Source organism: Aristolochia californica, unplaced genomic scaffold (genome assembly GCF_029961685.1).
Source record: "Aristolochia californica isolate CCGP_79_NKW_82.1479 unplaced genomic scaffold, dmAriCali1.0.hap1 SCAF_1, whole genome shotgun sequence".
NCBI lineage: Eukaryota > Viridiplantae > Streptophyta > Magnoliopsida > Piperales > Aristolochiaceae > Aristolochia > Aristolochia californica.
Genome location: NW_027181770.1, coordinates 5,294,117 through 5,311,151, shown reverse-complemented (window position 1 = coordinate 5,311,151; position 17,035 = coordinate 5,294,117). Strand labels below are relative to the sequence as shown.

Sequence of the window (17,035 nt, the reverse complement as noted above, 5' to 3'; positions counted from 1 at the left end):
TTTGGGATGCTCCTTGGTCTCTCCTCCTACCACCTACCTCGGTCTTGTGCTATTCGGCAACCGACCGCACAAGAATCATTGGACCTCAATGGTTGAAAAGTTAGAAAAATGCCTAGCCACTTGGAGATGGAGATTGCTCTCTAAAGCTGGATGACTTACTCTTCTCAACTCTTGCATTGCTGGGATCCCAAATTACTGCTTGTCTTTCATGCCGTATCTTGCTTCCATCTGCCGTCACATTGAAGTCATCAAGATCCCTTCCTCTGGAGGGGTATTAGAAATGCACAAATGTCATCTTGTGAGTAGGAGGAAGGTTTGTATGCTAAACTCTCTTGGTTGATTGGGTATTTACCTCACTAAAGACATTAAGTGGGCACTCTTGCTTAAGTGGCTTTGGAAATTCAACTCTTCCCCAACGAGCATGTGGCGACCGATAATCGCTGAAAAGCTTCCCTTGGAAGGCACTTGGTGGACCAGGGGTGGAACATGTAACTGACTATCTCCACTTTGGAAATCCTTCTTTCTCCTCCTACCAGCATTTGAGACAGAGATATGCTATTTTGTTTGAGATGGCTGCAAGATTTAGTTTTGGAATGATTGGTGGAATTGGGTAGGGCCAATAAAAGACTCGTACAATTCCCTGTTGCAAATCACCACACAGTGTGAGGTTACTGTTGGTGCTGCATGGCATGCTAATGCTTGAAATCTTCACTTCTTCCGTGGGTCAAATGATAGAGAAACCAGATGTTTGCCAATTAATTAGTGATATGGGTATTGTCGAGATCTGGAAACATGGGCAAGATAGAATGACTTGGAAGCTTGAAAAAAAGGCAAATTCTCGGTTTCCTTGGTATATTAACACATTAATAGGCGGAGTGCTTGTGGAACATGAGACTGCTATTGCTTGGTGCCTTTTTGCTGCCTACAAAGTAAAATTCTTCCTTTGGATTGTCTGCTTAAACAAGATACACAAGGTGGGGCAATCACAATCCATGCATCCTTTACCCGCTTTGTAATGCTGAAGAAGAAAGTGTCATCCACATTCTCCTTCATAGCCCATTTGAAGGGCAGGTTTGGTCTATTCTTAATTGCATCGGCCTGCAGCTTTACCTCCCAAAGGATCTTATTGACACCTGCCAAATGCTTTTAGGGACTAATATCCCTAAACTGGGAAAACTGCTTATCTTAACTTGTTTGGCTCATGTCCCTTGGTGTCTTTGGAAAGAAAGAAACAATCGAAGATTCAATTGCAAAGTTGGTATTGTAGAGGAAACCACTAGTCGTATTATTGGGCAAGTGTCCTCCTGGTTTCACTGAAGAAAGGTGTTTGCTTGCTTGTCAAATGCCCTCCTTCGTATCAATTGGTGTTGTGGCTCCAATGTCTTCCCTTCAAAGCAACCTACTATGACCGAATGACAGCTACCTCCTTTGGGCACCCTCAAAATCAACTTTGATGGTATTTCTCTTGGGAATCTAGCTGGCTTTGGCAGTATTTTTCAGGACTTTGATAGCACTCCTCTCATCAACTAATCGGGAATATCTGACTCTACATCTACGAAGTCTTTTTGCCCTTCTCCTTGGGCTCATCATCTACTGTGGTTGGCTGGTGTTCCTCTTTTTTCTGAGCCGCCTTGGCATCATTGGGGTGTTTTTTATGAGATTTCTGACATTGTTTTTGTAATTTTATGGTTTTGGTCTCATGTTCCTAGGTTAGTAAATTCCTTTGCTAACAAGCTTGCAAGCAAAGAGCCTCCCTCTGATCCCTTGTTGTAAAGGGAAGCTCCTTCAAGTTGTATTCCTTGTTTGCCGGAATAATACAACATCCATTTCAAAAGAAAGTAAAGAAAAACCTCCTCTTTAAAGAAGCTTTATTTTGTCTCTTAACCAAAGGGGTGATTTTCTCCTCTTTGGAGGATGAGCTCTTCTATAGAGGAAGCTAACCAAACGCCTTTTGAATACTAAAAGTAGCTCTTTGATTTAAAGAGCAGGCTTTTGGGTTTCAAAGTGCTGTGCCAAACTCTATCATAGATGTAGAGATTAGAGATTAATAGGTTTTCTAAAGGTAATTGACTTTATTAATTGATTCCGACTTTGGAATATGACTTGCAAAGTGACATAAAAATATCAAACTTACTAACAAACTAAGTTCTAGTTCCTATGACCTGACTGACGTATAGCACTTAAGTACTGTAATTCTTCTGTATTTCTTGCACTCCCCCTCGAACTGGGGGATGTATAGTACAGAATTCCAGTTCAGGGATGTTAAGAGTCATGTGCATTATTATCCTGTCATGGTATTTCTACAAAAAAATGAAATAAAATAAGAACTATATTTGTGTTTGAAGGAGTGATGAACTGTCCTCTCCCTTTTTGTTTTCTTGATATGGAAGCCCCTCAGCTTCTATTATGCAGGGAGGGGAAATAGCCTAGCTCTTCCCCTTATGTGAAGGGCTCTCTTCTTCACTGTTGAGGAGAAAATAAGGAGAGGATGAAGAGCCTCAAGCTCATCCATCTCTCCATTTTTCATAATTCATCCAGAAATGTGGGGTATAGGCTCCCCACCTCCGCTTGTTCTGCTGCATGTTGTGGGCAAGACGAAGAGCCTCCATCTTTACTTCTCTCTTTTGCAAGGACAAAAACCCAACTTTTTTCTAAGAGTTGTGTTTTTATTTTTAACTTATGTAGACAAATAGCAATTAATCCCCAGGAACAAACAAGTCCTTTTGGATTATGTTGGCCGTTTCTGGAACCACCCAAAAGATTTGTGGGCCTCTTACCTCCCCTTTTTTTTGAAACGGTAATGGCAGTCACTCTTGGACTGACTTTTCCCTAGGATTTTTGGGAAGTAATATGAGATTTTTGGGAAGTAATGTGAGTCCTTTCAGATGGAGAGGGGACTCTAAAGATCACTATGCAGGAGTGTGTCTTGCCTATTCTGGACCACTTGGCAATACAAGCTCAAAATAAACTGTGCTTAGAGCGTTAGTACCAGATTCATAGATACAAGGAAATTTCATGGGCCCTGTAAATTGGAATTGGCCTGAAGGAGGTTATGTGGTGGTGTGAAAACTGTATCTACATGCCACTGTACAAAGTATTGGCCTATTCCACAGTTTTGAATTGGTTCTTAATTATGTCATTTTGAATGGTGAAATATTTTGCTAGCCTTATAGGATTTAGGGTTAGGGTTTCGGGTTTCCTTTTCTCCCATCATTTAATTCTTTGCCGTTCCCTCTTTGGTGACTAATGCTTTTGTGTTCTTTCTTCTTGCTGTCAAAGTCCCATATGCTTTTCAAAAGAAAATATTTTACGTTTTTTGTTTTTGTGCCACTAACATATTTTATTGTTTTCTACTTTATCTTTTCAGCAGCTTTGCCATTAAATCTTGCAATCTTCCACTCGGCTGCTGAGATTTTTGAAGTCATGGTTACTGATTCAACTGCATCTTCTCTTGCTTCGTGGATTGGACATGCAGTGGAGCTTCATAAGGCTCTACATTCTTCTTCTCCAGGGACAAACCGAAAGGATGCTCCAACAAGGTTGTTGGAGTGGATAGATGCTGGCGTTATATACCACAGAAATGGGCCTATTGGTCTCCTGAGATATGCGGCAGTTTTAGCTTCTGGTGGTGATGCACACCTCTCTTCAGCAAACATTCTCGTCTCAGATTCGATAGATGTGGAGAATTTTGTCGGAGATACATCTAATAGTTCAGATGTTCAAGTTATCGAGAATTTGCTGGGCAAGCTAGTTTCTGATAAGTACTTTGAGGGGGTTGCTCTCCGGGATTCATCTATCGCACAATTGACAACAGCTTTTCGCATTCTGGCCTTCATATCTGAGAATCCTGTAAGAAAATTAATCTCAAATTTTTTTCCTTAAAGACAGCCACTAATTTTTGGTTAAGCATGCTTGATTTTAAGTAGTTAAGAAAGGTGGGTACTCCCAAGTGTGCCAAAGTATTCTTGTGGTCTTTCCTTCTTTCTAATTAAGTTGCTTCTACTAGTTAAAAAACTATGATAAAATGCACCCTAATTGCATTCACTTGGTTAATTGGCTTTCTGACCTCAATAAGTAATCACTCCTTTCTTCAAGATCAGACTTTAGCTGTCATTCATTTTTTAGATAAGAAATAAATGTAATTTTCAACTCGGCTAAACCAAACATTTTTTTTTCCTGAAAGAAAGAGAGGATAGTGATTGTTTTAGGTCAGAAGTTTCTAATTTGCGTCAAAGTTAACTGCTGAAAATTTGAGGGCTTTCTTAATTTGAATTTTTTTGGTCAGCACTTTGAAAAAAGTATTGATTTTTTTTAAATGAAGAATCAAGGCTTTATTCAACTATGTTACATACATTTTAAAATAATATATTGGATTCTAAATGTTTTGAATTTTATTTTACATTTCCATTGAAATTTATTACAACTTTTTTTCTCCAACTGTCTATAGAACAAAAAATGTTGTATGCATCTTCATTTATATATTATATATCTATTTGGGTATTTCATCAACCATAAGGTTTGTCTATATTGTTTTTTCTGAAAAAATCATGTTTTGTAAGTAGGAATATGAAAATACAAGAAAATATTTTTCTGTATTGTTGTTGATTTGCTCACTGTTTTTGGAGCAGAAATATTTCTCTTGGGACAAGGATCTGGTGGTGATAATTAACTGTGTGCCTAGAAGCTTGAGCAATTTGCAATGTACCACTAGCAGGCCCTTGGCTTTGCTAAATGATTGAGAACATTGTTTTGACAATTATTTTTGTTTCATAAATATCTAGAGCAATATAAGAAAAGTTTTGTTATGTGCCATTTTTGTTATTTTGTTGGAATGTGTCGAAGAATGTTTTTTGAAGTATGCACTGATTTGGTGTGTGATGGTACACAGGAACTTGTTGTTGTTTTACCATCTGCATCTATGAAATGATTTATCAGTCATGCGTTGTTGCTTTTTGTTTCCAAAACTTTGCATCTCTATGAGCTCCTCTGTACACTCTAATTGAGACATTATTTTATGCTTACTGTTCATTCATTGTGAAGGCCGTTGCAGTTGCTCTTTACGAAGAAAGTGCGGTGACTCTTGTTTATGTGGTTCTTGTCAATTGTAAATACATGCTTGAGCGGTCTTCTAGCACTTATGGTAAGTCTGAAAGTTAAACATGTTAGTATCAGATAGGAAGGGAGGTGTATGTCAGCTTGAAGGGTACGGTGGTTTTATCTTCTAACTGAAATTTGGAATCATTTAGAATAAGATTTTTTGAGGTTATTATGCGAGTCTGGATGAATCTTAGTTTTTTCTTAAATTATCTTTTATGTGTGCTGGGCAGTGTTTTTTTTTGTAGTTTGTTTTTATCTGGTCTGTATCTTGGAAAATTGTGTATCTAATTCCTTTCTAATAAATTCAAACTTTTTACAAAAGAAGGGATACTAGAAGGGCTTTCTGAACACCCATATGATGTTAGATACTTCTTATAAGCTAAATGTAAATTAGAAATGCTAACAGAATAACAAGATGAAGCTCCAGGGTAAGCACAGGAGAAGGATGCATGCAGGGGGTGAGGGCAAGGTGGTGTCACATCATAATTAGCACTTTGAATGGTATGGACCCAAGAAACATTCAGAGGTTTACAGAGGTCTTGTTTTCAACTTGCCAAAGGCACCATGGAAGGCTTTTTCTTCAAGAAAAGTTTGATGACGACCGCCAAATCAACCTTCCTGGTTGGAGGCTTAGCGAAACAAACAGTGAAAGCCTCTAGACCTGGGAAGAGTGTCTGCCATTGAACCTAAATGGAGTGACTATAACCAAAGAAAGAGTTAGTTGACTTTTTCCAGAAACAATTGAATCCAAAACCAGGATGTTAGGTCTGTGTGCAAGGCTGAATAGGCAGGGTATTGAGAATGGTGAGGCTCATTGCCAAGCCAGCAGTCTTGCCAGAATGTTGCAGTATTTCTGTGCCCAACTTTTAGGAAAGATCCTACATATCAAAGTTGATTGTCACTTTATTCAATTGGCACTGATGATTTTTTTTTTTTTTTTGATTAGTAAGTTTGTTGCTTCCTATGTCAAGACTACTAATCAACTTGAAGATTTCTCCACCAAAGCCCTTGGTGAAAAGGAGTTTATATCTTTATGTGACTATCTGAAGCTCTATGGTGTGTGCACTCCAGCGTGACGGGTGTTGAGAGTTGGAAGTCAAGGGTATTTGGGTACATTTCCTTATGGGTAGTTTAGTCCTTGTTCCCTTCTCTCCTATTGAATATTAACTTACTCAGGACGTTGCTCTCCTTCAGTATGCTGACGACACTCTCCTGGTTGGCATTGCCACAATTGATCTAGTCCGAAAAATCAAAATTCTCCTTAACTTATTCGAGATATCCTCCGGCCAGAGAATCATCTGGAGCAAGTCCTCCCTCATCACCTACAATGTCAGCAGCAATGACCTCTCCACTATGGCCACTTACCTCGGTTGTGAAGTTGCCACTCCCTTCCCCCTCCCTGTACTTAGCTGGGCCTCCCTCTCTTTGACTGCTCCCCAAATAAGCATTGTTGGAGGCCCGTCGTTGAGAAACTGAATCCAGATTTACTACTTCGAGGGGGGAGTTCCTATCCAAGGCTGGAAAGTTAGTCCTCATCAAGTCCTGTCTTGCCTGCATACCCAACTATTAGCTGTCCCTCTTCTCCTGCTCGGCATCCATCACTTCAAACTGATGAGAAGATTCCTTTGGGGAGGACCAAATGGTGAGAAGAAATACCACCTCATCTGCTGGAATGATGTCTGCAAACTTTCCCATCTCAGCGGTTTGCCCATTCGTGCTATGACAGAAACCGACTCTGCCCTCCTCTTGAAGTGGCTTTGGAAATTCAACAAGATGGGCCTGGTCAACGGTTGGTGGACTATGGGTGGTCGCCGACATCGCTTATCCCTCGTTTGGAAACGCCAAATCCACCTACTCCCAGATTTCTCTTCAATCAAATGCTTCATTGGTGATGGCTGCTTGGCCAAATTTTGGACTAACTGGTGGCTGTGGACTAGGTTGCGCTGGCTGACTCTTACCCTACTCTCTCAAATAACACCACCAGCCTTTCCTCTTCAATTGCTGAGATCTGGTAGGGGAATGGCAACTGTGATCTTTGAAGCTCTTGCGGCCTCCCAACTCATCTTTGAACTTGGCCTCGCCAAGGTCTGCCAGACAAACTGGTTTTGCTTGCCAACCCTTGTGGCCTCTTCTTTGTTCCCTTGGGCTACTATTACTTTCACCACATTGCCACCTCTACTGATCAACACCCCGCGACCTTAGTTTGGCGTGTCAATGCCCCTCCCCAGATCAAAATTTTCCTCTGGACAACTTGCCTAAACAAAATCAGACGTGGCAATCAGAACATCAATCTGAACTGCCCTCTCTGCCAGATGGACACCCATTTGCGTGGAAAATATGGACCCATTTGTTAAACCAGATCGACATCCAATTATGTGTCACTCGGGACCTCCTTACTATGCTCCTCTCTTATTGCACGGGATTCATCCCTTAGGCCATCTTGAATGAATGCAATAGGCGACACTTCTAGTGCAAATTCAAAAGCATCGAAAACCTCACTGAAGACATTGTTGGCCAAGCTTCCTCATGGCTTCTTACCAAAATTTTTTTCCACCACCTCTAAGGTACCCCACCTCAAATCCAACTAGCGGCTCTTTGCTCAAATGGTGGGCCTTCCCTGCAACAGCACCATGGCTGAATGGCAACCCGCTCCAATGGGCACCATGAAGTGAAACTTTGACGGCAGTGCCTTTGGCTGCCCTGGCCCGACGAGGTTTGGTGGCGGGCTCCACTCGGTTGATGGTTCCCTCCTTGCTGTAGATGCTGGGCTGCTCGGTATCTCGGACTTCACTGTGGCTGAGATTGTTGGACTTTTTAATGGCCTTAAGATCTTCCATGAGAATTTCATTGGCCCTCTAATTGTCGAAGGTGGCTCCAAAAATGTCATTGACATGTGCGCCAAAAATTTTCCTCCTCCTTGTACTGGGAATCACATTCCTAGATCAGCCAATTCCTTGACTGATAGGTTAGCTAAATTTGGAGCATCCCAGCAATCTCTCATTGTTTGGGACGGTTCCCCCACTTTGTAATCTTGCTCTTTTGAGCTTGTTAATATAACTCAAAACGATTAATATAAAAACAAGTTAAGCCCCCTCTTTGAAGACATTGGGATGTGTTCCTAGATATTTTTAATATTGCCTCTAATCTCCATTGTAATTGCAATCATTTACTCCGTTCAACATACTCTTTGCTGACTGTCAGGCCAAAATGGGGATCTCCCTCCAATCGCTGGTTGTTACGGGAGGCCTCTCTAGGTTGTAATTTACTGTTTCTTTAATTCCACATCACATTCTCAAAAAAAAGAAAAGAAAACTTACTGGTCTTAGAATTATGTTTATAAGAACTTACTGGTCTTAGATTTATGTTTATAAGAGAGGAGGGCAAAATAATCATTTTCTATCAATTTCATTTAATAATGTTTCTTCTACACGACTGCCTAAACTTCCATGGCAGTTCTTTCTTCTTTCTCCTCTTTTTCTTCTATTTTCCTCTTACTCCAAAACTAGATGTCCAACTCAACGAAATCCTTTTCATTCCCAAATTTCCACTACCATTGTGAAAGGAGAGCCAATTTCATATTTTTTATTCGGTTTGATGGCCAAATCACCTGTACACTTGGGTTTGCAAACCTCCTTCCCATTGCTAGTGTTATTCAAAATTGGTGGACGTTCCCCCTCTAAAGAAATTACTGGTTTGGAGTGGCAGTTGGACAAGGTAAATCAAGTCATGTCCTTTTGGAGAATGATTGGAACTTCAATTATTTCAGTAGCCTGAGGGGTTGCTAGATGCTTCTACAAGAACTAGAGTTACCTATGTTGCTCAAGATGTCATAGAGATGAGAGAGAATCGCAGTCCCTTACGCGGCACATATCTGTGGAGCATAGTGTGCCCCACTGGCCAGCATCAGGCCCGACAGCGCACCGTCTCCCTTCCTAGCCCACTTCCTTGGGTGGGACTCGACACCGCTGCAGACGACGGGCAGAATCACCGGATGATGCTGCAGTGGCAACACGTTCCGCACATGTGGCTCACACTCCAAGACGAGCAAGTTAACCCTGACGTTGGTTGGCAAACCATAGTCAGTCGAACTTCCAGAAGGCGGATACAAATTGGCGAATCGGAAGCATCACCAGAGTTCGAGTTCCGCCATGGAATCACCATCACCTCTTTGTGAAGAGAGCGCAAATGGAGCGGTGATGCTATCCGCATCCTCTCCAGATCAAGAGGGAAACAATTCTACATGTCCCTACCCATCGTGGCGGATCCTTCAAGCTTCTCCTCGATAGGTTCTCTCAGACAGGACGGGCCAATGTTTTGGGCATTCTATGCAAACCGGCGACCTCGTCTTCCATCTCCACTCCCAATACCACCGTGTTGCGCATGAATGTTCCATTACCCAACGGCACGGAACGACTACCATGGGTGTGGTTTTTCTTCCCCAAAAATCCAACTCCAGCTTCGGTTGGAACATCTTTCGTAATAAGCTTCTCCAAATCCTCGCAAAAAGCAAACCTCCAACCCCCCCTCCCTCCTCATTTATGCCACCCACTATCTAATCCCGTACCAGCTGGAGCCAACACTCCCACCTCCACCTCCCCCACTGATCTAGTTCTCTTTCAACCATACAATCCTCACCCTCCCAACCTAGGCCCTGGTCGATGGAACTAGTCGCCTCTCTGTCATCGCTTTTATCACCGCCTACTCAGCTAGCCGAATCGTAGCCTGGATTAACACCCGATTTTCGCCACCCAAATCTCCGTCCAGGAAGCCTATCGCGAACCACTGGCTCATCACTTTCAAATTCGTCGAAGATCGGCACAAGCTGAAAAACCTTTGGGATGGAATGGAGTCCCCATTCGTTCGGATGTTCGGCTGGTCCCTCGAGCTCACAAACTCCTTGGCGAGGCAATGGGTGGTTGCTCGGGGCATTCCCGCTGAGCTTCGGCGCCAACATACTAGAACCAGTATCGTTAGCATTTTCGAAGAAATCCTTTGAATAGAGGACTAGAAGGAGCGCCTCCTGCACCAGGAACGATTCTTTCTCCAGCCAAGAATTCCGGTAAGTCGCCTCCACCACATTAAACTCATTTCCGACGATTTTTCGTGTTGGACACTACTTGACCCCCCTCCACGAGTCATCATGCAAGCCGAGCCCACTCAGCCACCTACCCCAATTTCGAAATTCAAGCCCAAGGATTCTCGGCCCCTTGCCCATCCCCTTGGTCCCCTCACCTGCCTTGCCTGTACACTCGGATGCCTCACCCATCACCTCGGCCAGCTCACTTGTCCTCTCATTGCCTGCTATGCCCATACCCTTTGTTACAACACCCATCCCCTCGGCTGCAACGCCTATACCCCACTTCTTTTGTCAGTACCCTCGGATGCCCCACCCATCCCCTGAGCCAGCTCATCCATCCTCTCACCTGCTACGCCCCTCCCCTTGCCACCTTGATGCCCCCACCCGCTCGAAAAACCTGCCCGTACCTTCGAACATCCAACCCAATCCCTCTATTATCCAAACTCGACCCTCGCTCTGACCCCCTAACAACTCTTCTCGGCCCCTCAAACATCAACTCATCCGTCCCCAAGTCCTTCAACCGGTCAATTCTTCACCAACTTCAATTCCGCCGCATATCTAGCCTGGCTGCCGACCACCTAGAGTGCCCCTTCACCGCTGAGGAAATCGACCGTGCTGCGCTCGGAATGCCTAAGGACTGGACCCCAGTGCCAGACGGTTTCAACAGAGAATTCTATAACCACTTTTGGGAAACTATTAGAGATGATGTCCATGCCTTTGCCAATAATTTCCATCAGTGCGGTATCACACATTGTGCCATTGGCGCGTCTTTCATAGATTTGATCCCCCAAAAAAACTCCGGTCCAACCTCAAGATTTCAGACCCATTAGCTTTACCACCGGTTCTTACAAAATTAGTGTCCGTATCCTTGCCAACCGCCTTCATACTACCCTCCTTCAAATTGTCAGCCCTTGCCATAGTGCCTTTATATCAAGGGTTGAAATATTCCGGACTCGGCTATGGCTGCCCATGAATTATTGGATTTCTTCAAAAGGTCAAACTTACCTAGATTCGTCGTCAAACTTGACTTTGAAAAGGCTTTCAACCGAGTTAATTGGAAGCTACTTGACCATCTCTTTGGCCAGACGGGTTTTGGTACTCGATGGTGTTTCTGGATGCGAAGCTTTATTTCTAACACTTCCTTCTCCCTCTTGGTTAATGGCAAATCATGCGAGCATTTTTGTAGCATGAGGGGGCTTTGTTAGGGTGACCCTCTGTCTCCCTTCCTCTTCACTCTTGTTGCTGAATATTTGTCCTCCATGGTCTGTTATGCAAAGCACTCTGGGTGGCTCAGCGCCATCTCCTCTGATCCAGCCCAGGAAATTGCTCTCTTGCAATATGTTGATGACACAATTGTTTTTGGTGAGGGCACGCTAGGACAAATTTTTTTTTTTTTTTTTTGAAATGATGCTGAATTTTATTAAGAGAGCTCAAACGAGCAGATTACACGCGGGCAAACCTTCCCAAATAATGAGAGATTCCTGGGAGGTTCCGAATTTTGCCAATTTATCAGCCAAAGAATTGGTTGATCTAGGAACGAGGTTCCAATTACAATGAATGGATGACACAATGTCAGCAATACAATCAGTGATTGGTCAGTGGCGCCAAGGAGGGGAGCTTTCTTTTGAACACCAGTTGACGACAAGTTACACACATTAAAGTTCTTCTTAATTTTTTTGAGCTCTCCACTGGGCAAAAAGTAAGTTGGGCCAAATCCTCCATCTTTGGATTCCCTCCCCCACCCCCCCACCCCCCTCTCTTGAATGCAGTTGGATCCCTGTGATTGAGCGCATGAAGGGGTGTCCGACCACTTGGAGGGGCAAATTTCTTTTGAAGGTTGGTAAGCTGACTCTTATAAAATCCCCCCTCTCCTCAATGCAGTTGGATCCCTGTGATTGAGTGCATGGAGGGGTGTCCGACCACTTGGAGGGGCAAATTTCTTTTGAAGATTGGTAAGCTGACTCTTATAAAATCTTGTATGCATGGCATTCCGATTTACTATCCCTCCCTATTCCGCTATCCCGCCTCCATTAGAAACCATCTCGAGTCAGATGATCTATAATAAAACCGCCTAGCTGGGAAAATCTTGAAGCTTTTCGGCTTACAGTTAGGAAGATGGAGCGGCGACGGGAGCGACCTCTGGAACGGCGACGGAAGGAGCAAGATGCGGGATCATCGTCACTCGGGAAGAAGGCCCTATCGGAATTTGGGAAGCAGAAGGAAAATCGTCCCCTACATCTCGGCAAGCCAGATGCTGGGCTTACTCCCGACACTGTGTTTCCGCAGCAACCAGACGGAGGCAATCCGCATGCAACAACGGAGGAAGGACCCTGGAGCATAGTGAACGAAAAAACAACCAGAAGGAAAGAAAATGGGAAGCCCGGAGACAGAACATGGCAATACGGCAACTTTGCGATTACAATGACTCTAAATCAACAACGAAATAACAAGGTGGTGAGAATCACGTTACAAAATGGACGTAAAAGTTCTTTTATCTCGATTCCCATGGCTGCACTTTCGGATTTCGACCGCTGCCTGGGAGATGCTCTTGTCGGCCACGACCTGAGACTTCGGGAACTCAGAATCGGAGACATCTCTTTCTCCCTCTCCGTACTCAGGAAATATGGCGTCCGAGAATTGAAGGTGATACAGAGACGTGAGTCCATCATAATGGCTCGAGTATACCTATCGGAGACGCTCGGGTAGATTCAGTGCTGGAAGGAGATGCAAGATGTAATTCTGGAAATCGGAGAGAAGCACTCTACATATTTCAAGCCGACGACGAGGAAAATAAGCCTTCCTCTCATCAACGATCCTCGAAATTTCCCCCGTTAACCCAGTCCACTCAGAATCGTCAAGCCTCCCAACCACCGTCCCCTGTATCAACCCCCCCTACTTTCCCCCGCACGACACAACAACTTCCTACCATAGATTTACTGCCCGAAATCTTCGAAAATGGAAAGAAAACCCTCACTGCCGGCTTGATCGTAGAATCGAACTCTGAGAAGTGGAATTGCGACAACCTCAATACTTGGTTCGGAGACTTCTTTCGAACACAGCCCATGGTCGCGAGGAAGAAGCCACGGAAATGGCTGGTTCTTCCACAATCGATAGAGGAGACGGAAGTAATCCTGGAAAGCAGGAAATGGCTCCAAGAGGATGACCTATGTGTTTCGTAGCGGACAGAAACTACAATATGCAAGCCCCTTGGCCAATGGATCTCGATCCGCGGCCTTCCGATCGAGCTGTGGACGATGAAGGTTCTCAACGAGATTTTTGTAACCTTCGGAAAGATCATCAAGTGGTCGGACGCTACAATGGAGGGAACAGACCTCGAAGTTGCAAAGGCATTCGTCGATCCAAACTCACGCTGGAGCGAGAAATGTTTCCAAAAGCTCTGCTTCGGGGGAAATTTCGTGTGGATAGAGGTATCTTTTGAGGACCTTTTGCATACTGTGTCCACCGAAACGTTGCCGGACGCGAGGAAGAAGAAGCTCGACCTTGGACTCAGCCTCTCAGAGCACTGAACGAGTCAACTCCGGAGACATGAGTCCGAATATCTCCCACTCAGGTGAGTCATCCCCACTCCCGAGTCCTGACTCAGGTCTAAATTCAAAAAAAAATTCAGCAAAGAGCTATCCCGAGATTTCCCCTATCCCGAGACCCACTGACTATGAGTCAAAATTTTCAAAATTAATTCCGTCCCCCTCATCTGGGAAGATGGGATACGAACCAGTAACCCCTCCGCCGAGAACCTCTTACGGTGTGTTAGAGGGTGCCCTCCCGAGGACTAATGAGGGCGTGTCAGAGTTATTTAATTCAAATCTGCCTATCCTATCTGGGAAGACGGAAAGTGCGGTACCAAATACTTTAATCTCGGGCCCAACTTTCGAAAAAGCAGATGGGGGTGACGTCTCTGATCAGCTCCCTCCCGGAAATTTTAAAAACCACAACCCACTTTCAAATTCAAAGTTGATGAATCAAGAAGCCTCTTTGAAATCAGTTTTTGCCTTGGAAAGCGCACCTACCCACCCCCTGAGTGCGTAGGGTACATAGAACGAGCTTCAGTCCGACCCTGATTCTCCTGAACAGTATTCTGATTATGGCTGCTCTTCTCGTACCGGCGTGGCTGATTTTGAAAATTTCGGAAATATCCTATCTCTTTTCTCCACCTCTTTTCTCTCACCCTCCCCCACACCCGTAAAAAATCTGCCACCTGATTCCCATTTCCAGAAATACCCTTCCCCCCAGAAAGACCATCCCAATGGCCCTAACTCACAGAATGTTGAATTCGATGGGTACAAGCAGGGTAGTCAACCCCGGATTACAGAAAACCGAAAGAAGGACTCTAATATCAGTCTTGAAGATAGCTCCTCAAGTCAAACAAAGGGCCCAAAAACTCTCTCGGGAACTGAGCCTGATATGGACTCTGAATCTAGAAGAACAGAGAGGCAGATGGAATCTACCCAAACTCTGAATACTCACATGGAGACCGCCAATCTGGGCTTTTCCAACTCAACTCCAGAAATACCCTCCGCTCCACCCTCTCCACCTATCCTGACCAAAAACAGAAGAAGAAGAAGACAAGTGGAAACCGCCTTACAAAGGAGGCAATCTAACAGACTGGCTAAGAAGATGAGCATGGTCAAAGCATCTCCCACTCCAACTGATAGATCTGCTCGTCTGGTGAAGGCCCTCCAAGTTCAAAGTCATAAATATGACGATGAAACATGGCAAAATATGATGAGATTGGCTAGCATATTGGGGGTTGTATACAAGGGTCAGTTACCGGGAGACACAATCACATCAGGAGTACAAAACTGAGATAGTAAATGATTTTGCTCTCGTGCAATGTCAGAGGTATTGGCGCCGCCCGTAAGCGCGACATGATATCAGGTTTCCTCGTTCAATTCAAGGCTTCTATAATAATCCTCCAAGAAACCAAATGCCAAGAAATGACTGATACCATCGCAAAAGAGCTCTGGTCGTGTCCCTCAATTAAATGGGAAGCTGTGGATGCTATTGGTCACTCAGGAGGTATTCTTTTAGCATGGGACTCAACTTTCTTTGACTCTATCAACGTCATTAAGGGGCAGTATTCACTGGGTATTCAATTTCGTGATCTCTCCTCCGGGAAACTCTGGTGTGTGGGAGGAGTATATGGTCCGACCAGATACAGAGATCGGAACGCTTTTTGGGAGGAACTTAATACTCTTAAGTAGAATTGGAATCTCCCGTGGATCTCTGCAGGAGACTTCAACGCTATCCGGTATTGTCAAGAAAAAAAGCCTCCAGCAGTCCGAATTTTGGCCTCTATGCGAGGCTTCTCTGATTTTATTGGGGGGTGTGGGCTGGATGAGATTTCCCTATCTGGGAAGAATTACACGTGGTCAAATGGACAACAACAACCAATTCTATCGAAACTAGACCGTTTCTTGGCTTGTCATGACTGGATGCAGATGTTTGAGAACGTCACAGGCAGAGTCCTCAATAAGGTGGGATCTGATCATTGGCCTATTATGCTGACTACCACATTTGAAAAATGGGGACCCTCGCCTTTCCGTTTTGAAAACTACTGTCTTATGGAGGAAAACTTTGAACAACTTATCAATGACTGGTGGGATGCGGGGCCAAACCTTGGTAGAAGGGAGTGGGCGTTCCCTCTAAAGTTGCGGTACTTAAAAGAGAAAATTAAAGAGTGGGCCAAAAGTAGACATACTTCTCTGTTAGTTGAGAAAGGATCTCTTATCTCTCAGATTGAGGCACTAGACCTGGTGGAGGAACAAAGACACTTAAATCCTGATGAAGTCTCTCGCCGAAGCTCTTTAAACAATAAGCTAAAAAATATCCTACACCAAGAGAGGATCCGGTGGAAGCAACGTGCCAAGTTTAGATGGTTAAAGGAGGGAGATGCAAATACAAAGTTTTTTCATGCAATTGCCTCGGCAAAAAGGAGATCCAACCGAATTACCTCATTATGCATCAACAATGAGGTAACATCGTGCCGGACCTCAATTACTAATGAGTTGGTTCAGTGTTTTACAGGTTTATATTCGGAGGAGTGTACCAACAGGCCGAGGTTTCAACACATCAACTTCTCCCGAATCTCCACAACAACCGCCTCACTTCTTGAATCCCCTTTCTCGTCTAAAGAAATTGAGCAGGCAGTATTGGGCATGGAAAGTGACAGAGCTCCGGGTCCTGATGGATTTAATGGAGATTTTTTGAAAAAGTTTTGGCCCAAGATTAAGGAAGATATCAATGATATGATAGGAGCTTTTTACAGAAATGGCATAACGTTCCGCAGCATCGGTGCATCTTTTATCACTCTGGTCCCAAAGAAAACAACTGTGGCAAACCAGAAGACTTCCGCCCTATCAGTTGGGTCTCGAGTGCATACAAAATTATTGCAAGACTACTAGCGCACCGTTTGAAGATCTTGCTTCCTCTTGTCATCCACAAAGGGCAAGGCGCTTTCCTCAAGGGAAGAGAAACTTTAGACTCCGCAATGGCTGCGCAGGAGCTTATGGATCACTTCAAGCGTAACCAGGAGCCGAGAATTGCCCTCAAGATTGATCTCGAAAAAGCTTTTGACCGAGTTAACTGGACCCTGCTGGATGAAACAATGGAAAAAATGGGATTTGGAGAGAAATGGCGTTTCTGGATAACAGGCTGTGTGGGCTCTGCAACCTACTCCTTGATCCTCAATGGTTCGGTATGCGGTTATTTTAAAGGCACGAGGGGAATAAGACAAGGTCACCCTCTATCCCCACTCTTATTCAACATAGTAGCAGAATTTCTCTCAGCCATGTTCTATTCGGCGGTTGACCTTGGATGGCTATCCCCAACCAGTTCTCAACA

At 44.1% G+C, this 17,035-nt stretch overlaps 1 protein-coding gene across 1 annotated transcript in view; it reads left to right on the top strand.

Annotated features, from left to right (window-relative positions):
• LOC137943715 (protein virilizer homolog) overlaps positions 1–17,035 on the top strand; it is a 66,969-nt gene that overhangs the window by 28,809 nt on the left and 21,125 nt on the right. Inside the window, exons 13-14 of the mRNA XM_068789156.1 lie at positions 3,368–3,849; positions 5,041–5,140. Of these exons, the coding sequence (XP_068645257.1) occupies positions 3,368–3,849; positions 5,041–5,140 (582 nt within the window). The remainder of the gene's footprint in view (positions 1–3,367; positions 3,850–5,040; positions 5,141–17,035) is intronic.